Source organism: Arvicanthis niloticus, chromosome 8 (genome assembly GCF_011762505.2).
Source record: "Arvicanthis niloticus isolate mArvNil1 chromosome 8, mArvNil1.pat.X, whole genome shotgun sequence".
In the NCBI taxonomy this organism is placed as follows: Eukaryota; Metazoa; Chordata; class Mammalia; order Rodentia; family Muridae; genus Arvicanthis; species Arvicanthis niloticus.
Window position 1 is genome coordinate 82,012,194 of NC_047665.1, and position 23,116 is coordinate 82,035,309.

The following is a 23,116-nucleotide window of genomic DNA, read 5'->3' on the forward strand; positions in this document are numbered from 1 at the left end:
TTTTTGTATATATAAAAGACCCTAAGAACTCCACTAGAAAACTTGCACAGCTGAGAAACACTTTCAGAAAAGAAGCTGGATAAAAAAGTAATACAAAATCAGCATCTTTCCTATATATAAACAGCAAACATACTAAGAAAGAAACCAGGAAAACAGTACCTTTTATAATAGCCTTAAGACTTGTGTAATAAAATCTTTAAGACACTGGAGAACATTTCAGAAGACAGAAAAATCTCCCAGGCTCGTGGAACAGTCGGATTAATATAGTAAAAATGGCCACCCCACCAAAAGCATTCAAGGCCACCTTCATCAAAATTCCAACACAATTCTTTACTGGAAAAAAAAAAAAAAAAAAACCTTAAACGCATTCATACGGGAATGCAAAAGACCCAGGACAGTTACAATGATTCTGAATAATAAAAGAAATACTGGCATTATCACTATACCATGTTTCAAGTTGTATTACAGAGCTATACTAATAAAAAAACAGCATCATGTTGGGATAAAAACAGACATACTGATCAATGGGAATAGAATCGAAGACATAGACATAACTCTACACACCTATGGACACCTACTTTTTGCCAAAGAAGAAAAAAAAAACACACTGTGGACAAGACAGAATCTTCGACGATGGTGCTGCTCAAATTGGATGGCTGAAGGTTGAAGAATGAAGATAGATCTATTTCTAGCACCTTACACAAAGCTGGACTCCAAATGGATAGGAGACCGCAGCACAAAACCTGACACTTTGAATCTTATCGAAGAGAATGTAGAAAATTAACTTGAACTCATTGTCACAGGAAAGCATTTTTTTAATGGGACCCCAGAGCATAGGGGTTCATAAGACCAACAACTAATAAATGGGACCCCGTGAAGCTAAACAGTTTCTGTACAGCAAAGGACACCTTCATTTGACCAAAGTGGCAGCTTACAGAATGGGAAAAATGTCTGTGTCCATTAAACTTCTGGCAGAGGTGTTGGATGTCCCCACACACAAGAGACTGATGCATGTAGGCACCCAGAAACTGAGGCAGCATGCACAAGACCTGCGCAAGTTCAAGCCAGACAGAACCATAGCATGGAGAAGGAGAAATGGACACAGAGTTCACCTCTAACTAAAATCTGTTTGCAATGGCTAGGAGAGGGAAAATCAGTTTTCTCCAATGGAGTGACACTGGGTATATCAACCGCACTCCGGGGCAGGCTCCATGCTTAGGAGTAGTTGGTGAACACAAAGTGGACTGTGTGCTTTTTATCTTTTGTTGTTCATTCGTTTGCTTTGGTATTTTTGTCTTTGTTTTTCTTTTTTTTTTAATTGGGAGAGAAAGAACATGGAGTTGAGTACCTGGGTAGGGAGGTGAGGAAGAGCAAGGAGGAGTTGAGAGAGGAGGAAGAATGTGATCAAAATATATTGCATGAAAAAAAATTAAAAGCCAATAAATATTAAAAAATAATTTCAACAATTTCAATTTCATCATGCCACCATCCCGTTGCTTCAGTACCTGCTTCAGGACGTTTTGATGTCAGAAGTCTGTTTATACATTGTTTGGCTCCTAAGTGTTCACTTTGAGTTCAGATGGATTTTAGAATTTCTTTTTCTATTTCAGCAACACCCTGGGGTTGTTATAGGGATTTTGTGGCACCTATAAATCACCGGACAACACTGACTTAAGAACTTCTAACGAATGGACCCAGAATTTCTTTCTTTATTGGTACCGTCTTTGCCTTCTATTAGTATCAATTTGTAGCATTTCACTTCCTTAGTTAAATTTTTATTTTTATTCTCTTTGATACTGTTTGGAATTGATCATTGGTTGTGTATAGAAATAGAACTGATTTTATTTTTGTTTGTTGATTTTGTGTCTGGTAAGCTTGAAGAGTTGGCTGTGAGCTGTAACGCGGTTGTCTGCGGAGTCGTTGATTTTCTACATTAAGATCATGTGTGTGCAAGTAGTAATGGTTTAATATTTAACTTTTGTGCAAGCTTGCTTTCTGTTGAGTAATGCTTTAGCTAGAACTGGAACTGTGTTGAACAGAATCAGTGTAGAAGGAATCTTTGTCTTGTTCTGCATCTAGAGGAAAGGGTTCTGGTTGTTCACTGCTGAATATGATATTGGAGATGGGCTTCTCATATGTGGGCTTTATTATGTTGAGATAGTTCCTAGTTTGTCAATAGATTCTTCAAGTCTATTGAATTCTGTCAAGTGCGTTTTATGTATAAAAAGGAGACTGTGTGAATTTTTCTTTAATTTTCAGAATATAGTTTACATTGGTTACCCTTATATCCTAGAATTTAATCTTATTTGTTCTTGTGCAATCCTTTGAATCAAGGATTAGTTTGTAGTGTTTTTGTTTGTTTGTTTTTGAACAGTATCTTATTTCATAGCCCTGCTCACCTGAAACTCACTATGTAGACCAGGCAGGCCTTAAATTTACAGAGTTCTACTTGCCTCTGCCTCCTGAATAGTATTTGTTGGTTGGTTTGTTTATAGTATTCTCTGGCTTGGTAGTGCTGACCAAATTGAATAACATAGGAAGTATTTCTGAACTTCATTTGGTGCTAATTTTGCTTTCAGTGTTTAATAGAGATGCTGATTATAATCTTAATGCTAGTGAGACAGAAACAGGGAGATTGAGAGTTCAAGGATGTCCTGGCTACACACTAAGTTGAAGATCAGTTTGGACTATAGCTAGGTCCAGGGCAGCCTGGGCTATACAGTTGAAACTTGTTCTTTAAAGAAAAGTAACTAAAAGAAAAGCAAAAATAAAATTCATCAGCGAAACCCGTAGTCCTCCTGGTCTTCTCTTGATCGGGAGGTTCTTGACTACTGATGCAGACTCTATTAGTACCGGTGTGTTTGCACTTCCTTCTTCTTCATGATTTACTGCATTTCTAGAAGCTATATATTTCTGGGAATCCATGTATTTCATCTAGGTTATTTAATAGTATATAGTTGTTTAAACTTCTCTTTTCAAAACCATAATACTTTCATTTATCATTTGACCATTTCATACATATATGCTGTTTAATTTTGACCTATGTACTTGCATTTCCCACTTCAACTCCTTCTGGACCTCCCCTGGCAAACCATGGAATTTATATAAATTTATAATATATATATATTATATATATTATACACACACACACACACACACACACATACCTCTGGCTCTTACTATCTTCTTGTCTTCTGTTTTGGGTCTTTTCTGAGCCGTGGGTGGAAGGGATGTGTTGATCTCATTTATAGCTGCGACTCCAGCAGTTACTCACTCCCTGCATGTTGGCTAGCTGTGGGGAGTCTGTATTTACCACTGCTCATTGTCAAAGTAAGCTCCGATTTATGAGAGCGGAAAGCTGTGAGTATAAAGATAGCAGCTGAGGAGGCGTCCAAACTCCTCTTTTTTAACTTCTATAAAATCAGTAGCCATGCACTGTTTAGTTTCTGATTTTAATCGAGGCTTCCATTTTTCTTAGTTTAAAGGTTTTTCTCAGTTTTTTTTAAAAAAAGATTTATTTATTTATTTTATGTATATGTATTTATTTTATGTATATTTTACGTTTATGTCCCTGTCTTCAGACACACCAGAAGAGGGTGTTGGATCCCATTACAGGTGGTTGTGAGTCACCATGTGGCTGCTGGGAATTGAACTCAGGACCTCTGGAAGAGCAGCTGGTGTTCTTAACCTTAAGCCATCTCTCCGGCTCATTTTTTCTCAGTTTGATAGATTTTTTTTCCCTTTAAAAAAAAAAAATCAGGTCTTAGATCTGTGATTTTTTTCCTTATCTCTTAAAATTTTTCTAGCTCAACTTTATTCCTTCTGAAAGCTTTCTTTCTCCTTTTCTAAGTGCTTTTTAGTGACTTGGTGCTACTTTTTCTTTGGCAGTTCCATGTGTGTAGAGTGTGTTGTGTTTATCTCGTTCCTTATTCTCTTCTCTCTTTCCTACCCTGTCAGGCCTCCTCCTCCCTCCAGGCCCTGGGCTACCTTTATGCTTTTCATTTAATTTGATCACTCGCTGACTTTAACCAGGGTTAGCTGTGTAACCCTGTGAGTCTGGCGAACTCCACTGAAGACAAGGACTGTCCCTCTCTAGAATCTGTCGGTTGCTTATAGGTAGGCAGGGAGGGGAAGGGCCCTGAGCTCCCTTTCTTATCGTGAGTGGTTATTGACAGGCCCAGTCTTGTGCAGATCCAGTGCAGGCAGCTGTAGCTGTTATACATTCTGTTTGCAAAGGTTGTGTCAGCCCTAAAGGTGGCATTGCAAGGACTTCCTCCCTATCTTCTGGCTCTTCTATCTTTATCTTCTCTCTTCTGTGATGTCCCTCTCATCCCCCAAACCCTAAGCCTTGAGGAAGTGCTGAAATGTCCTACTGAGGGCTAACACTCAATTGCTGTCCTACTGAGGGCTAGCACTCACTTACTCTAAGCACCTCGAACAGCCACAAGCCTCAGCCTTCACTTTTGTCATGCTTGTGCTGGAAGTGTTGCACTGGAACTTTCTCCAATTTTTTTTTTTTTTTTTGGTCCTCTCCTCTCCTCTCCTCTCCTCTCCTCTCCTCTCCTCTCCTCTCCTCTCCTCTCCTCTCCTCTTTTCTTTCTCCCTCCCTCCCAATCTGCTTTTGTACCATTTTAATTACATGCAACTATTAAGGTCAGTTCTAGGTTGAATAGCAATACAATAGTAATAGTTCCCCGATTTCTTAAGACATGAAGGTTAGATGGTTAATCTGAGATGCTTCATCGTTTACATGTGTGCACAGGTGGGAATGCTCTGCATTTTGTTAGCTTTTGGTTTTCATTTTCCTTCATCTCATTTTTTTCTACTATCTATGATGGTTTCTTCATTAGCCATTGTTATTTACGATTATTGTTAAATTTCCATGTGTTTTCTTTCACTGTTAATTTCTATTTTATTCCACTGTAAGTACAAAAATACTTTGATTTTAGTGTTTTAAAATTTATGAAAACTTGTTTTGTGGTCTAACATATGATCTCTACTGGAAAATGGTCTATGTTGCCCAAGAGAAAAATGTATGTCAAGCTATTTCAGGGTACCGTGTTGTTTGTTTGTCTTTTCTGGAGGATAACATATTTTATATGGCTTTAGGTTATCTAGCATGCATTTCAACTTGGGGAATTAATTGCACACTAATTGTGAAGGAATCAACTCCTTCAACTTTGCTTTGTTGCAAATTTATTTTTGGGAAGTTTTTTTTTTTTTTCTCTTAGATAAAGAGTTTCCAGTTAACAACTTTTTTTTTTTCTTTTGGTGTGTTGAACATATTAGCCCACTGTCTTTTGACCTGCAGCTGGAGTCTACATGGTAGCTTCACTGACAGTTTTTTGTAAAGTGATACATCATTTTCCTCCATGTATCCCATCCTTCCTCCCTCCCTCATATTTCCAAACGTTTGGTTTCATTTCTTCCCTTTATCCCTCCCTCTGCCCCTCCCTCCCTGTCTCCCTTCCTCTATCCATCCATCTTCCCTTTCCTGCACCCCCCTTTCTTTTAAACTTTTAATAAGGTTTTGCTCTCAAGCTCAAATTCACACTATACCCAGATTGATCTTAAACTCATAATTCTCCTACCTCAGCCTTCCAAAATTCTGGGATTACAGGTGCATGCCACCTTGCCTGATCAGCCATTAATTCTTTAAATACCCTTTCTATATATTTCCCTTTTTAATTTAAATTTTTATTTTTGAGATTTTTATATGAGTATTATAATTATACCATTTCCACCCCCTCCAACTCCTTGCATGTTCCTCCCACTGGAATTATTGATGTCTTCTTTAAATGTGTATATGATACATATGAAATATGTATTTAATTTTGTGTTGCTGAGTTCACTTAGTGTTGCTCTGTATCTGTGTGTTTAGTGCTGACTGCTGTAATTGGATAACACACTGGGACTTGTCCCTAGAGAACACTGACTTTTCTTCTCCTAACAGCCATTAGTTGACTGCAGCTCTTCATCTAGGGCTCTGGCATTTTCTCTCCCTTTTTCTCCTCCTCTTCCTCCATGTCAAAGAATAAGTATATTGGTCTGATAAATGGTATCACCTAAGTTCATTAGGCCCCATTCACAGTTTTTCATTCATTTTTCATTTCTTTCCCTTAAGGTAGATAACTTCAAATGATCCCTTTCAAGTTCACTTATTGTCCCCTTTGTCTAGTGCATCTGTTGTGTGCATATATATTGCACATGTGTATGTGATATCTATATCTATCTTTATATCCATTTCTATGTGCATACACACACACACACACACACACACACACACACGTCCTTATCAAAGTCCTCCTAATATCCTCTCACCTCTTTCTCCTTTCCATCAAATCAAGCCTTGCCCTTTTCCCCTCTTTTTGGTTTGTGGTTCTGAGCATCCAGCCTAGGGCCTGGTACATACTAGGAACGTTTAAAGTATTTTCTACTGGATTACGTTCCCTACTTCCATGTTTCCTTTATTTGTGTGTGTGTTTCCCCCATGGCTTTTGGTTGAACAATAGGCATTTAAAAAAATAATCTTTCCCCATTTCTGCAGATGGTCAGGGAAGGCCTTCACCAGTTGATGGGGTTTTGAAATTGGAGAATCAGCCCAGGATGCAGATATACCATCCCTCATATTTTCTGGACATATATTCTATCCATACCATCCGTCTTCCATCCAAATCCTGATTTCCTTTACAAGTCATCATATCCATAGAAGTCTCATTGCAGTTTCTTCTAGGATGCTTGTCATACTCTTTGGCCCATAATTCTTTTGCTGCCGTCAATCACAATCTATAGTCTTCTTTTGTGTTGACATGCTAATGTATCTGCCATTGCCTTCTTCAGCTTCCAGCCTGGGTTCCAGGTCATCTGAGATAGAAGCCACTCTACCAGGCAGTCCACAGACAGACCATTGTAAACGAGCTTCATTTTTTCCTTCCATTCTGGGGCTTGGAAGTGGAATTTGAGATGCTTTCTCTCAACCACACCATGCTGCACACAGAGGGGCCTGGGGCCAAGGCTGAGTACCAATATGACATATTTCCTAGTGTCACGTGTAGTGGCTTCCTGATTGGTGATCATGACACTTGTTTGCTTTGGTCTTAAACTGGTTTCCAGCATTGCTCTAGTTAGTCTGTGGTTGTTTGATATTTCCACCGGAAGACATGGCCTGATGGTCCGTGGTCTGATGATGTCACTCCCAATTACACACAGAGTCTATTGAGATTCTTGTTCTCAGTATAATGTGCTGCTAGTAATTTGTGATGGGTGTAAATTTGGATATTATGGTCCCCACTGTCCATTTAGCTTCTTTATCTCTTTTCCCCAGTATAAGCATGGGGGACCTATCATTGCGGTGCAAGTGGAGAATGAATACGGTTCCTATAACAAAGACCGTGCATACATGCCATACATCAAGAAGGTAAGAGTCACTATGTTCGTGTTTTCTCGTTCCTTCCTCTGGACTATATTATAGACTCTGTCATGCTGCCCTAGTGCTTTTCTCAAATTAATACCCCATGTCTTCCAACACCACTCATTAATTAGTGTAATGTTCTTTATGGCTCATCTCAGCAGACCTGTCACTCACCCGTTATTGATTGAGTTTAGCAGGATAGGTACAGTGCACATCCTGTGTGCAGGGACTAAGAAGAAAGGAATTGCCTTAATTAAATGGAGGTGATAAAAGCTTTGGGGAACGTCTGCCTTAGCCCAGCATAAAGCTAGATTTGTGGATGCACATGGATTTTATTGAGGAAATGGAAAAACAAAACAAAACAAATAACAAAAACTAACCAACCAAACAAAACCACCCTGACCATCTACACACCGTACTCATTATAGGGATTTCTGGGGTGGTGCTCGGACATAGGATCGGGGAGTGAGTGAACTGCAGATTCACGTGCAAGACAGATTGAGAAGGACGGTGGGGTGACAGCAAAGAGAGGCCTGGCATTCACTTCTGTTTCTGGTTTTGTGTCTTCACTTGGTAGTTGAGGTTTTGAACTAATATCCCAGTTTCCCTAAGCCACCCTATTCTATTACACAAAGCAGACTAATTCCTGATTGGTGATCATGACACTTGTTTGCTTTGGTCTTAAACTGGTTTCCAGCATTGCTCTAGTTAGTCTGTGGTTGTTTGATATTTCCACCGGAAGTGCCTGCATCTTTTGTATTATGTGAAGTCGGGTGGTTGAGCACTGTCGTAGATATACAGTAAGCTGTCAACAAATGACTTTGATAGAGTCATTGGCATTTGTTTCAGTGTACCCTGGAGCACTGGCCATGGTGTGGCTGAGGAAGTGGGGAGTGGACTCCAGATCTGTGTGACTAAATGACTTTGGTTCAGGTGCTCTGGACAGCGTGTCTGCTGCTTCCAGCCCCAGTTTAACTTTCCATCTAGAAATTACTTTCGTTCTCACAGACTGGAGACTCCCTTGTCCCTCCTTCTTACTTGAGGAGAGTTCTCTGCAGGGTACCAGCTGTCTGAGAAGGGTGGCATTCCTCCAGCTGGAAAGGGGTAGTCAGTCCTTGTCCACATCCTGGACAGAGCACCTGTCTAACTTCCGTGTTTTGAGTCACCTAGAAAAAGCCAGGCCTAGACTCCAGAACTTCTTTTGCCTCAGGCCTCGTCAGGCTCCCTGGGGCACAGGTGCCTCTCCAGCAGTTGTTTATCAATGATGCAGCTGCAGAGGAGAGCTCTGAGGAGCATCAGGAGTAGAGAGTAGTTCCTCAGGGGACCTTGTCTATACAGCCTGGCCTCCCTGGTGCCCAGAGCTCAGCCTGAGGAGGCTCCTGGGAGCATCCTTTCCTGAACTGCTGTGCAACTTCTCCTGGGCATGTTGGCAAGTTGTGCATCCTGATGGCATTGAATGACCTTGGGCATGACCTCCCTCAACGTTTTGAGCCCTACTCTCAAGTGCAAAATGGACACAAAATTGCCCTTTCCTAAGGTTTCTGTGGGAGGGTATGCGCTCTGTGCTTGGCAGATGGCTAGCACTTAGGAAATAGTAATTGGCCTATAAAGGGCAAAATAAAAAAAAATAAGTAATGTCTTAAAATTTAAGGGTATAGAAAATTTAGTGTTCTGTGTCAGTGAGCCAGGGCTTTTAGTAGAGATCTCAGCAATATTCCTCATGGATTAAATGCTCCAGCTCCTGCCATTTCTGAGACGTGGGGCCCCTTCTGTTCTGTCCTCACAGAACATGGGAGCTGGCTTTTATTGTTAGATGTTCCCTTTTTGTTTCCAGAAGGATTCAGTTGAAATAAACAGTCTTGTCATTGTAAAGCCACCTTTGTAGAATTGTTTGAGTCCAAAGTCCCAGAGTGGAGCCTGTGTGGATGGACATTTTTTTTGAGTTCAGCACCACCTCTTCTGTGACCTCTGTAAAAGATCATAGTCCACTCAGCCTCTCTGTGTTGTTCAGATGTTGGCTATGAAGAGTGAAGGAGACAGTCCAAGTGCTTAGCACCATGGCTGATGTTCTCATGTTAGCAGCTCTTCCGAGTGGCAGCAATCTTACTGCTCCTCCAGCAGTGGGCTTTATTTACATCCTTCAAGGAATGCTTCCAGCTCTGGCCATGGGCGGTACTCCATAGGCATGCCACTGAGGTATGGCTGGGCCATCATTCATTGCTCTTGCCGTTGACCAAGCTCACACTGGCTCAGAGTGGGGAAGAGACAGGCTGCTTGTTCATGCTGTGGATGAAGGGGAAAGTATAATGTTCCCCTGGTGACCTGACCCTCTCAGCGGAGTTCCTCAGTCGGTTGCAGTGTAATAGCATGGCATGGCATCTCTCCTTCCTGAGCCAGCCTCTGAATAAGCTTGTGTGTGTCCTCAAACTGATCAGCCCTACAGAAGCAACCAAGGCCTGCCATATCTCAGCAGGCACATCCTCTGTCACACTTGAAAGCAAGCAGTTATTGGAACTTGGTTGAATATTGTGGGCATAGATAATGCGCAGAGAAGTACTTTGGCTAGATTTTCCCCTCTTGCTCTGTAGACTACCTCAGCTTCAGCAGTGACCCTGCAGGCGCTCCGAGTAACAAGAACAGATTTTTTTTATTGGATATTTTATTTATTTACAATACAGATGTCAGTCCCTTTCCCCATTTCCCCTCCCTAGAACCCCCTATCTCATCCCCTCTCTTCCTTTATGCTTTTATACCATTTTGATTACATGCATGTATTAAGGTCAGTTCTAAGTTGAGTGTCTAGCAATATAATAGATGCAAATAGTCAAGGAGCAAGCAAGACAATAAACACAAATAGTCAAAGAAAGAGCAAGGCATTAAACACAATTACGGGAACACTTCTGTGATCACTGTTCCTAAAGGCTTATCAGGATGACCAAAGTATGTAAGCCCACTTTTCTGTTATAGCCCAAGGTCATTTTCATGTCTGAAGCCTACTTCCTTGTTCTAGCCTAAAATTTGGATTCCTGTCTGAAATTACCTCTTTGTTCTAGCCTAAGATTTAGATTCCTACCTGAAAGTACTTCTTTGTTCTAGTCTAATGTCAGATTCCTGCTTAAAACCTACTTCCTTGTCCTTGGCCCATGTCAGCTTCTTGCCAAGCAGCCCCAAAGGTTCTCCGCCTCTCCCCCTTTTTCATTTCATTAACAAGACTGAGCCTGTCTTAGGTCGACGAGAACAGATTTTTTAATGTGTCTTTTATCCACCAAATAGGCTTTGGAAGATCGTGGCATCATTGAGATGCTCCTGACCTCAGACAACAAAGATGGCCTAGAAAAGGGAGTCATCGATGGAGGTACCCGGAGGAGGCCGCCTGCTTGACTCTTGTACCCAACTCCCTGGGCGTGGTCTGAGATACAAGCGGGTTGCTTTTGTTACCTGTGTTGTATAGCATGGGGCTTGGCCCTCTGGGTTGTAGGGGTAATAGGGCGCACCCCCCCCCCCATAGCCCTTTTCTTTTTAGCAAATGCTTTACCAAAGATCTTTCAAACACCCAAGTACCAGGCGAGCGGTATCTGTTCTGTGTTCTTGCTAAGTTCATAGCACTGCAGGTGGCTGCCCTCATTGGCCAGTTTCTGTTTATTGGAAAAATCGCAGCTTCATTTCCTTCAAGTACACCAAACCTTGCAGTTTTTCTGAGCCCTGTCCTGCTAGACACAGCAGCCAGTGGACACATCCTTTTGCTTTTCTTTTTTTAAAAATTAATTTTTACTATTTACTTTACCTCCCACTCACTGCCTCACCAGTCACCCCTCCCCCAATCCTTCCCCCATCCTCCCTGTTCTTCTCCTCTATGCAGGTTGCCCCCACCCCCATATCCCTTCCACCATGGCACTTCAAGTCTTTTCCAGGCTAGGCGCTTCCTGCCTTTACTTTTCTCTTTAAAATATATCCGGAACTCAGATGTGGTTCACTGCCTCACTGTTAGTGTCCTTCCCACCTGCAGGGCTGCAGTGTTCCCACGGACTTCTCTTGCTTCACTGACCCCTCCAGCAACCTTTTCTCAATGCAGCACTCTGCCTGAGTATGAGAATGTAACCCTGGAGTTGGGTCTGGGGCACACCCCTGCAATCCCAGCACTAGGGATGGGTGGCTGTGAGTTTGGGGCCAGACTGGTCTACATAGTTCCAGGATAATCAAGACTCCATAGCAAGACCCTGTGTCTAACAGCTAAGGGAACAGCCCAGATCATCTTGATCTACTGCTCGGCTTCCACGTGCTCCCCAGAGACAAGAGAGATGCACACACTCTGAGAATGGCTGCACAAGGCTCCTTACACAGCAGCAACTCCTGCATGCCCCTTCACTCTTCCCTCCCACAACCTCCCCCACTGCCCCCTCCCATAGCCCTACACATGACCCTGAGTACACCCTGGCAGCATGCCCCAGTCTCCACACACACATGACTGACTGAGCTCACTTCCAAGTTCCTCCTGTTTCCCACTCTGTTCTGCCCTCCTGGATCCCATTCTGGTCTTTAAGGTGTGACTCCCCACACCTTTAGGGAGTCTGCAAGGATTCCTTTCTGGTGGTCTTCGCAGTGAGGCTTTCTCTGAGCACCCTGCTAGCACATGCTCTTCTGTGCAAGGCCCAGCCCACTCATTTCCCCTTTTAACCTTTGGAATAGCCCACTTCATTTACTGCTCTACTTCACAGCAGCTCTGTGGGCCTCGGGCTGTCTCATATGGCCTGTGCTTGAACATGTGCTCACCTGCAGTTGGTGCACAGGAAGACTCTGCCCTCCTGCAAGCCCCGGTGTGAGTCTTCTGCGGGCCATGCTTCTCTGGCAGCACCTCCTTGTGTCTGTTTTGTTTGTTTTGTGTTCCCTCTCTAGACTAACCTGTTTGTCGATGGGACTTTTATCTTGATATCCCTCTCACAGTACCTGGCTTGGTTACTTCTGGGAACGACTGATGAGTAGATGGAGAGGAGAAGGCTCTTATCTACAGCAAGCACAGTGAATGAAAAGGCATTGGTTCTCCTTGGGGGGGGGGGGGGACGACAAAGATCAATAGCGATTCCTGTTACTTCCACAAGGTGGCAGCATCTACTCATGTTTATTACCAAGGCCCAGTTGAAGGGACTATGGGGTCTATGAAGGCCTTAGAAGATGCTCTGTCCATTTGCACTCATCCTCTCCTGCAGGCTCTAATCCTTGGGACCCTGAGACCACTGCTGCCTAAAATGATGAATTTTTTTTTAATTAAAAAAGTTAAACATTCACTCACATGGCCTGTCAGTACAATGATGATGATAATGGCAACCATCATCATCATCATCATCATCATCATCATCATCATCATCATCACCATCATCATCTTATCAAGAATTACATCTTCCTCCTCATCCATTTCCCCAGAAACAGCCACCTCAGACTGTAACCTTTTCCTCCAGCTCCGACCTTCTCATTTCTATACAACTTGTACTATTGTACAACTATTGTACGATCATACAACTCTACGTCTATTGTTTTAGGATTCTGAAGCTGCCCTGATGCTGAAGTGGATGGTTGGGGTTCCCCTGGTCTCGCACACCTCCCTTTTCTTGCTAGTACAGTTCAGTGCTGGGATGCGTTTTGGCTGCAGGACTACTGGGTGGGGTGTGCTGCTTCACAGCATGAGACTCAGGTAGCCAGTCTCACCTTGCGTGGATGCACGATCCCGTCTGAGTTTCTTGTCACCTCAGATACCCTGCCCCTTAAACCCCTGTCCCTGCCTTCTCTTTTCTTGCTTTGTTCTGGCTGTTCTCAAACTCATGCTGCTTTTGCCATGACCCCCTGAGTAATGACATGATGGGTCTATGAGCACGTATCATGCCTGGAGCCCAGCCTCACTTCTGTCTCCATTCTTATCTCTCCCCATTTCTCTTAGCAAATCTTGTAACGGAGGCCTCCCAAGCTCCCATCCTATGCTTCCTTTGTTTTAAAACACGCTACCTGTTTCTCTTATTAGTTCTGCTTGCCCTGACTTTCTGTTACTATTCTTCCCGGTGTTTGAAGGGAGGTGGAACTCTGAAGGTTGGCAGAGGAGGTGAACAGGCACCCTTTCCTGTGGGCATGATGGAGCCACTAGGATTGTGAACATGAGGAAACTCACATGTCAGTGTCTAGAGATGCAGTGTTTCCCCCCTCCCACACACATATAGAAGCTGCCTCTGGCATCTTGCACAGATGTTGGAGGAACAGATGTGAGGACTGCACAGGAGCCTCCATGCTTGGGGATCCCCTCTAGTCCTCCCTCTACCTCTCACCCCCATGCTCATAGAGGATTGTTTTCTAAGAGCATGTGAGCCCCACTGAAGGAATGGGCCCTAGTGCAAAGGGAGCTTGACTGCAGGGCTGGGAGGATGCCTGTGGCCAGAGGGGTGCCCTTCAGAGCGGAGGAAGGACTTACTTGGGATCTGGAAGAAAGAACCAAATCTACCCTCCTGTCCCCTGCTGGTCCTCCATGGAGTTTACCTTCCCAGGGTTCCCTCAGCACTTTGCCTTTGCTCACACCCCTTCTGCATCTTACTTCTTACCCTTGAATTTCATGAGGTGTCAGGATGTCATGACAGCTGTCTGTGTTCAGCTTGCTCTGTGCATTGGGTTGACTTTGAGCTTCAGAGTCTTCCCCCGCGGGTTGCTGGAGGACAGTGACATCAGAGGCTTGGTGTGAAGGGGCCTGAGTTTGCAACCCTACTCTGCCGCTCACAGTTTGTGGACCATGAGGGGAGTCTCTGTGCCTTCAGAGCCTTAGCTTTGTTTTCTTCACTGGTGAGCATGGTCTGACATTCTGGATGATATCTGGGGCTGGCCATCCTGCCTTAGTTACCCCCCCTTTTTTTTTTCCCCCGAGACAAGGTGTCTCTGTATAGCCCTGGCTGTCCTAGAACTCATTCTGTAGACCAGGCTGGCCCGGAGCTCAGAAATCCGCCTGCCTCGGGCTCCCTAGTGTTGGGATTAAAGGCGTGCGCCACCACCGCCCGGCGCCTTAGTTACTCTTAAGCTCATTCATCTGGCACTGGCCATTCAAGTGGACAGTAAACAGGAAAGGGTCCTTGGAATCAAATTCTGCAGCTGGCCATGACTGTGGCAGGGTCATGGCCATCAGCCATCAGCAGCATTTTTCGTGAGCATGTATTTTGCTTATGGAAAACTGTCTGAAATACTGGTTAAATTTTTAGAATAAACACATTATGGAACAGTAGACAGTGAGTTCTTACCACGAAATGCGACATGAGCCTTCACTGAGTCCATTGTTGCCCTTGGTGTTCAAAGGCTTTGCCTCTGCACTTGGGTGCAGTGTAGGGCTCAGGGTCTGGTTCCTATGACAGTAGTTCACATAGGACTTTCCTCTGGCTGCAAACATTACAGTCAGTAAAAATCAGATGCTAACTTTCTGGCTTTGCTATGCATTGAACGGTGGAGTTTCTAAGAATAACAATATAGGCAAGTCCTTTGGCATCGCCAGAGCTAATTTCTAATGGAAGGTGGGAAAAATGTCTATACTAGCTTTTTTTTTTTTTTTTCATGCTGGTAGATTAAAGATGTGTATAACTCAGAAAGTCTTTGTGACTGCAAGACTATGCTTTGTTTTTCCTTCTCCACTGCCTTCCTAGTGCTGGCCACCATCAACTTACAGTCCCAACAGGAGCTGACGGCACTGAACAGTGTTCTCTTATCTATACAGGTAGGTCTGGCCCAAGGGATGCCGTGCATCTTCTAGCTTGGGGGCAGGGATCCCACATGCCTGCATTGATCCCAGAGATCTGTGATGGGGAAGAGGACTCTTAGCTCTCCCAGTCTCTTGGTTCAACCACACTGCCTCCTGGATGGGAGGGAAGCAGCTTAGAAACCCTGCTCTAAAGTCTTGCTGTGTAGACGGACACCATGCAAGTGTGTTGCCCCCTTTTGGGAAGGGCACCGTTTGAAGGTTTTGTCTTTTATGGACTCCACAAACCCCAGAATTTCTTTGAGATATCTAGAGAGAAAAAACCTCTCTATCTTGTACTGTAGAAGGCATCCGGCCTTAACCTTTAAGGCTTCATCGGCATTGGACATGTTTCTGTTATCCATTAAGACAGGCGGCCTGGTTGATTCCAGGTCAGTACATGGGAGAGGTTTCTGGGTGTATTTCACCTTCCTCAGACTGATGGTTACACATAGTTCTATTCCAGTTGATGGCTCTAGTTTGTGTGTCTCATTAAACAAACAGATGTGATTGAGGCTGAGCTAAATCTCATGTGCAGAACAGATAGCTCATCTCAGCCAGGCTTACTGAAAGGTGTCATTACCCCCAGGTTGCCCCCCACCAATTGCATATCTGCCATGGTCTTTAGCCTAGAGGGAAACTGATAGAGTCTATTGACAATTGATAGATGCCTGTGGGGATACAGGGCCAATGGTGTGGGATTACTTGTGGGCCACTGAGTAGATTGTTTGTGCCAGCTGTTGGCCTTTCAAAGTAGGGATGATATCCTCAGGTATACTCTTGAAGTCATCAGGACAGGTAGTACCCTGTAACATGAATATGTGTGTATGGTGTGGCTACTCCTGCAGTGGAGATGGAGGTCAGAACAGGTGGGAAGGGTCCTAGGAGGAGGGCAGGTGTGATCTCTGGTAGACTCTCCAGAGGGAGGGACTATGCATATACATGTGTGTGTATTCAGGTGGAAACCTCTCTTCTCATCTTCCTTCTTACAGTATGTCCTAGGTCTCTTCTCTGTCTCTAGAGGTGTCTGGTCTCTCTTACCTCACAACTGACCATAAGACTTCTGTCCTGAGGTGTCTGTAATCTAGTTGGGAAGAGAGGCTTATGATATATGGTCTCAAAGTGGCTAAGCAGAGTTGCAGTTGTGTCCTGCCAAGGGAAGTACAGATTCTGGGGGCTGCTCAGCACCCACTTGGTCACTCTATTGTGAGCCTGTGGAGACACTGCTTGGCTCCAGGGTGTTTCTGTTTTGCCTTTAGTTGTGTGGGTATAATGAGAACCTTTTCTTGCATAAGGCAATATTTGAAGAGGATCGCACCGTACTGGTGATGGAAAGAGTGTCTGCCGCTGACCTCTCGACATCTTGCCATGTCAGTGCTATTAGGCTGGCTGTCATCAGCAGAATGGCGCCGCTGAAGTACTTTCTTGTATAGTCTATGACGTCTGCCCTTTCTTAAAGAAGTGGTTTTGTCTGAAGGGCTTCATTGAATGGACACTACAGACCCCAGTACTTGTTAACTTTGGAGTATCCATTAGTTCTTAAATAATGCTTAGTAAGGAAGATAAATCATGCTAGAAATTTTTGAGTAATTCCTGTATACCAGAAATTTATTTGCAACCTTTCTTCTAGTTCTAGTGAGTATGAGTGCTAGCTACTGTTACTGCTATCCACGGTCTAGGAGATAGACAGAAAAATGGTTGAAATACTCAGAAGATGGTCATTTGGGGTTGGTTGTACCATATTTTGCAGGAGGACAACTTGGTCCATGCTGGACATTTGCCATCTACTCATCACACCATAGAAGCTCTTAAGCAAATAAGCCCACTGTTGGACCTGGAGATTTTGTGACTTAATACTTAGACTCTGCTTCTCCCTTTTGGGTGACTAGATGTGTTTGTAGTATGGCGTAACTTAGGATGTAAAGGAAAACAAAGCTACCAGCTTGCTAAAAACAAATCTTGTGGCTATTTTGACTTTTCCTAAGGGATAGTTGTTACTTTCTGTGCCATGAACCACTAAGAATGCCCCATGTCTCTGGAACATGTTCTGTTGCATTTTATGGAGTTTCAAATGTCAGGAAAGTCCTGAGAGAGGATGCTTAATCAGCTGTCTCTGAGTAATTGAGGAATGCTTCCTGGCTCAGAGCCTAAAATCTTAGCAGATGAGTCGTTTACACATGCCCAGGTGTTTACAGCTTTTGCAAACATGGTGGAGCCAAGCATAGTCCCAGAATGATCCCCGTATGCTTGGAGAAGGCAGATGTCACCTCAGTAGTCTGAAGTAACAATTAAGACTTGTTCAGTATCCTAGGCAAGGTGTGAATCCAGAGTGCAGCTGTAGAGCTTGCACCACACGTAGCTAAGCTGCTCTCCCAGGATCTGAGTCTCTGTTTTAGTTCTGTAAACTGCAGTTTAAGTCAGAACATAAAGAAGCCCACTCTGAAACCTGCTGGCTTCCACATACAGAGAAGCAGTAACTTTGGTCTGTCTGCACCCATGGTATGGTGCTCAGATTTACTCGTCTAGAATAGGACATTCTTCTTCCCTGGTTGGTGAAATTTGTCTTGAGCCAGAATGCAACCCAACCAATGTAGTAAAGGTCACCCAAATCAGGTGATAAGTTCTGATAAAAGCTTAGTTTGAGCAGATACTTACATTTTCTTGCTAGTATCTGTCATATGCAGCATCAAAAGCACATGAAGCATAAACTCTGGTAGTCTCTTCCCTGTTATACCAGTAGGTGGTGAGGCCACATTGTTGTTGGTGAATGGTCCATGCTGTGCACCTACAAGCCTCTTAGGCAAGGGGTGGATGGCCATGGAGGACAAAGATATGGAGTTCTGTTCAAGAACAGTGCCATCTTTCCTTTTTGATCAGCCTGCCTGCCTATTTCTCATTTTGTGGTACCCAGGGGATTCAACCCAAGATGGTGATGGAGTACTGGACAGGGTGGTTTGACTCATGGGGTGGTGCCCACAATATCTTGGATTCCTCTGGTAAGTGTTTTCCTTTGCCTACACCTAATAGTTATGTTGACACTTCGTAAGAACGTGTTTTGCATTCCCTGGCATTGTGTATGGAGTTGTAGGACGCTGAGTTCCCAGGATCATTTGTATTCAGATTCAGCTCTTGGTATTTCAGAGACTTGACACTTGAAATAACAATAGGGCTTTCCCCATTGCTTTTCTGTGATTTTGTAAGTAGAAAAGTAACAGATGTGTATTGTACATATCTAGGAAATGTAGGAAAGTTTAAAGAATAAAAGTCTCCGAGTCTAGGACAAGCATGCTGATATATTTAACAGTGCAGGCGGCAATTAGTGTCTCTTCATCTATGTGCATACAGATAGAGCTAGAGACAGATTGATCAGATCTTCACACATCTACACACGCCACACCCTGCCCCTCACGCCCACCATCCTATACTATTGAACATAGGAATGCTTGGTGTACACAGACATTTCTGTCTTAAAGAATTGGCAGAGCTCCATTGTATTGATGATTAAACCACCGTTTAGTGACCCAGTTCTTTAGTGATTGCTTAGTTTTGGCTTTGGTTAATTGAATATCACCTAAACAAGCATCCTTGAAGTTTGGTTGGGATATATTTTCTTATGATAAAGAATAAAGTATGCATCAATACAGTTTTAATATATGTATTTACCACTGTCCTTCAGACTGTAGCAGCCTACTGGCAATTATAAAATAGGAATAATCATTTCCTGCAGATTCATCAGTACTGAGTATTAAAATAATTTTTTAAATTTGCCAGTTCACTAGGTCAGTATTAAGTTTACATTTGTTGACTATATCATCCAAATATATAATAATTGGCCTTTTATTTTGTTGTCTGATATTCTCTTTGTATTTTGTTGATATGTTTTCCAGTTAAGGGAGGAATTAGGGACACAGGCAGGACTGTTGCATAATGGGGTCCCAGTTTTGTTGCATTTCCTTGGGACGGAATAGCCACTAGAAAACATGCTTTCTGGTAGAGTGGAAACAGCCCACGTACTACTATAGATTGTCCAGAGAAATCTGAATGACCCAGTGATGAGTGACCTGGTGGGAACTGGAATAAGGGGCCTAGTTGGGGCTTTCCTTAGGCTTTGAATCACTGTAAACATCCTTTCTCCCTGTTCTCTCCTTGAAGAGGTCCTGCAAACTGTGTCTGCCATCATCAAAGAAGGCTCCTCCATCAACCTGTACATGTTCCACGGAGGCACAAATTTTGGCTTCATAAATGGAGCCATGCATTTTAATGACTACAAGGCTGATGTTACCAGCTATGGCAAGTATCCTCAGTGGTTCTCCCTGGTCCTCTCCAGTGTCTGTAGGGCTGGCACTTCTGATAGAGAAACCTTTAGAGACAGTTTCTCAGTCCTTTCATGTCTTTGGCTATGTAATATCCTGGGAAGATAGAGACTTTGCCTGGCTGTCACCTCTAAACTTCCAGAGTAGTAGGGCCTGTGAGCAGCTTGTTGAAAGAGCTGTTTGGAGGAGCAAGGGGAGGCAAATCTAGAGTAAGAAGGATGGGGACAGATTTCCCCTCTCTCAGACCCTTGGGAAGGTGTGATCTCGGCCCTCTAACTGAGAGCTCTCAGGGAATAGAAGAGATGTTCCATTATATCTACTTGCAGTCAGAAACAGAGAATCATGCTGTGCTCATGGCTACTTTGGTAGTACTTACTACCTACCTTAGCGTGACTGAATGGTTCATACTAAAGGTATTTCTCTTCAAAATTGCTGGTCTGAGAACTATGTTCCTCTCTTCCGAGTTCTTCCTCCTCCCCCCCCCCTTTTTTTTTATTTTCTTCATCCTTTTTTAGTCTTCTGGGGACAGAGAACCTGAAGGGTCCATGGGTGTCTTGCAGACTATGATGCTATATTGACAGAGTCTGGAGACTATACTGCCAAATACACCAAGCTTCGAGAACTCTTTGAAGCCTTCTCAGGTACAAATAAGGGACAGATCAAACATCCACTTGGGCCCATGCTTTTGCTATGAGCCTTTAAAGTTTCTGCTTATTCCTATCCTACCTCAATTCTAGCTAATCCATATTCAAAAATGTCCTAGTCTACTATGAAATATATCTCAGTGCATGCATGAGGCCCTGTGTTCCGCCTGGCCCACTGCCAAAAAAACAAATAAGTAAATAAGCAAATAAGTAAATAATAAAATCAATATTCTAGACAAAGAAGGTTTGAGAGATTATTGTCATCATTCTGTACCTTTAATATTTGACTCATGCTAAGCCTATTTATGCCACATAGAAGACACAAACATGCCCTGCTCTTGCCCAGGCCCCATGTTCTAGAGTAATTTAAGCTCTGAGTAGGGCTTGTGGTTGATCTGGGTGCCAAGATGAAAGGAGCACATGGGACTATGGGTGTGAGGCTGGAGGAGGTAATGGTGATTGAATCTTTAAGGGAGGGCCATGGTTCCTGTTGCAGGTGTTCCTCCACCTCCTCCACCTGAGCTTACTGCTAAGATGGTCTATGAGCCAGTGAGACTATCTTTCTACCTATCACTGTGGGATGCTATCCCATACATGGATAAGGTAAGTGATGCAGGCTGGGTATCAGGAATAGTTACTAAGCAGACAGGACCCAGGAACTTTCCCGCTTGGATTCCAGGATGAGCAAACCCACTTAGTGGCATCGAGATCTCTAGCCAACCAGAGAACTGAGTGACGAGAATGCACTGGTGCTGGAGTGGGAATTGGGAAGAAATAGAAGGGCTTGAACCTGGTGTCTCCCCTCTAGCCTCAAGGGTAGGCCTTTCCATAGATCATGGGTAGGGTGAGGAGCGGAGGAAGGAATAATCCTTCCCCTGTGAAAAGAAAAGAGGAAACCTGCGACAGTTCATTCTGTTGTGATGCTGGCTTACAGATTCCATGACACGATGGTGGCTTCAGGATGTTGGTAGATTGTAGGACTCTAGTGAAATCGCCCTTTTCCTGTTGTCCTTATTTATGCCTCTGAGGAGTCATTAGTTTAAGCGAGTAAGAAGGTAGAATAGAGAAGCGGTTAGAGTATCCTTGCATCCTGTTCCTGATATCCTTGCTGCTCATGTGAAAACTTAGAATTAGGAGCTGCTTGACTTCTGTACCTTCTTGTGTCTTCTTATGTAGCCAGTCACATCTGAGATACCCATCAACATGGAGAACCTGCCAGTAAACAATGGTAATGGGCAGGCCTTTGGGTATGTTCTATACGAGACCACCATCTTTTCATCTGGTGAACTCAGTGGCCTCGTGCGTGACAGAGGACAGGTAGGAGCATCTCCTCAGAACTCATGGAACTTTGTGGTGACAGGGCATGGCAGGACACATGCTATTTTCTGCCTTCAGGATCAGCTGTTGGCTGTGTGTAGTTCCCTCAATCTTTCCCTCATACCCATGGTGTTCATTTTCCTCCACGCCTGCTAAGCACCTTCCTAAGTACTCCCAGCCATAGTTGTTTTCTTGTTTAACAGAGGCTCTTCTCCCTCCTGTTCACCATGATTTCCATCTGCTCACTTTGGCAGGTCTTTTTGAATAGAGTATCCATAGGATTCCTGGACTATAAAACAACGAAGATCACTATCCCCTTGACCCAGGTTTGTTATCCTAGGGATCTGGGTGATGGCTAGGGAACTTGGTAGGAGTCAAAGGAGGAAGACCAGGAAGCCAGGAGACTTCTTAATTAAAAACTGGAAAGAGCATAATTGGTATAGTTATGCTCTAATTGTATTTTTGAGAGAAATGTTTTTTTTTTTTTTAACAGGAAGGGTGATATGTAGGAGGAGCTAAGGTGAGAGGAAGAGAAGGAGTAAGGAGAGGAGGAGAAGAAGGAGAAGAGAAGCTAGGTGATGAGAGAGAGAAAGAGAGAGAAAGAGAAGGGGGGACATGGAGGCAGATGTTCACGTATCTCCACCAGTCAAAGATAGTTTATATATCTCGGTTGGGTATTGGGTTACACTTCTGATTGAGCATTACCAAACTTATAAAGCCTTTGATTAACATTTTAAAAAATGTATAAAAGCAAAAAGGAAAAGGGGGCAGGGAATAGGGGTTTTCTAGGGAGGAGAATTGGGGAAAGGGGATGGCATCTGAAATGTAAATAAAATATCCAATAAAAAATATAAATAAATAAATAAATAAATAAATAAATAAAAACTGGAAAGAGAAGGGCACACATAGCTTTCTGACCAGTTGGGGGCTCTCACTCCCTATCTTAGAGCATAGGGAATGACTGGGAACACAGATTCCCAGGTGTAGCTGAGTTATCAGGCAGTGATAAATGGCCACTGTGTTCCTGGCAGGGTTACACCATACTGAGGATCTTGGTGGAGAATCGTGGGCGAGTCAACTACGGAAATAATATTGACAGTCAGCGCAAAGGTGGGTTCTAGTACAGACCAGGAGAAAAGCCAACGCCATTCTTCAGACCTGTCTATCTGTTCACCATTGAGTATATTAACAGGCCACAGGGGCCCACTCAGGGAGATGGCTTATGGAGGCCTATTGCAGGGAGGTGGATCTTGGGGACCCACTGCATGAGAGGCAATTCATGGAGGTATTTGAAGGGAGATGGTGCCTGGTTTATCTCGTAAGGCTAATGGGTGTTCTGGCTAATGGGTCAGGAAGGTTTGGCCACTTTCCCTTTAGTGCTTTAGAACTGTATGGTGCTTGTGCTCCTGGAGGAGCCTTGAGATACCCCCTTCATCTTTCTTTCTACTGAAATTTACTTTGGTGGGAGTGGTCCTCTCTGCTTTTAGGGTTATGAGTAAGGAGTAAGGAATGGGAATATCTTAGAGTCCATGGAAGAGTATAGGACCCCTGACTTCTTGGGTCTTCACACTGAATTTCCGTTCTTCATCTCCCCCAGGAAAACTGAGGGAATAAGCAATGCTCCTGGGCCCAGGAGGAAGCCAGACACGCAACGAGCAAACTGCTTGATACTGCTACGTGC

General features: G+C 43.6%; 1 protein-coding gene across 6 annotated transcripts in view; it reads left to right on the forward strand.

The window, feature by feature from the left end:
- LOC117713610 (beta-galactosidase-1-like protein 2) overlaps positions 1-23,116 on the forward strand; it is a 52,970-nt gene that overhangs the window by 26,292 nt on the left and 3,562 nt on the right. For all 6 annotated transcript variants that reach the window (XM_076939710.1, XM_034509940.2, XM_034509942.2 and 3 more), the window contains 10 exons: positions 7,325-7,417; positions 10,685-10,766; positions 15,070-15,140; positions 18,073-18,157; positions 19,314-19,451; positions 20,035-20,115; positions 20,615-20,721; positions 21,295-21,435; positions 21,690-21,761; positions 22,467-22,545. In XM_076939710.1, coding sequence (XP_076795825.1) covers positions 7,325-7,417; positions 10,685-10,766; positions 15,070-15,140; positions 18,073-18,157; positions 19,314-19,451; positions 20,035-20,115; positions 20,615-20,721; positions 21,295-21,435; positions 21,690-21,761; positions 22,467-22,545 — 949 coding nt within the window. The remainder of the gene's footprint in view (positions 1-7,324; positions 7,418-10,684; positions 10,767-15,069; positions 15,141-18,072; positions 18,158-19,313; positions 19,452-20,034; positions 20,116-20,614; positions 20,722-21,294; positions 21,436-21,689; positions 21,762-22,466; positions 22,546-23,116) is intronic.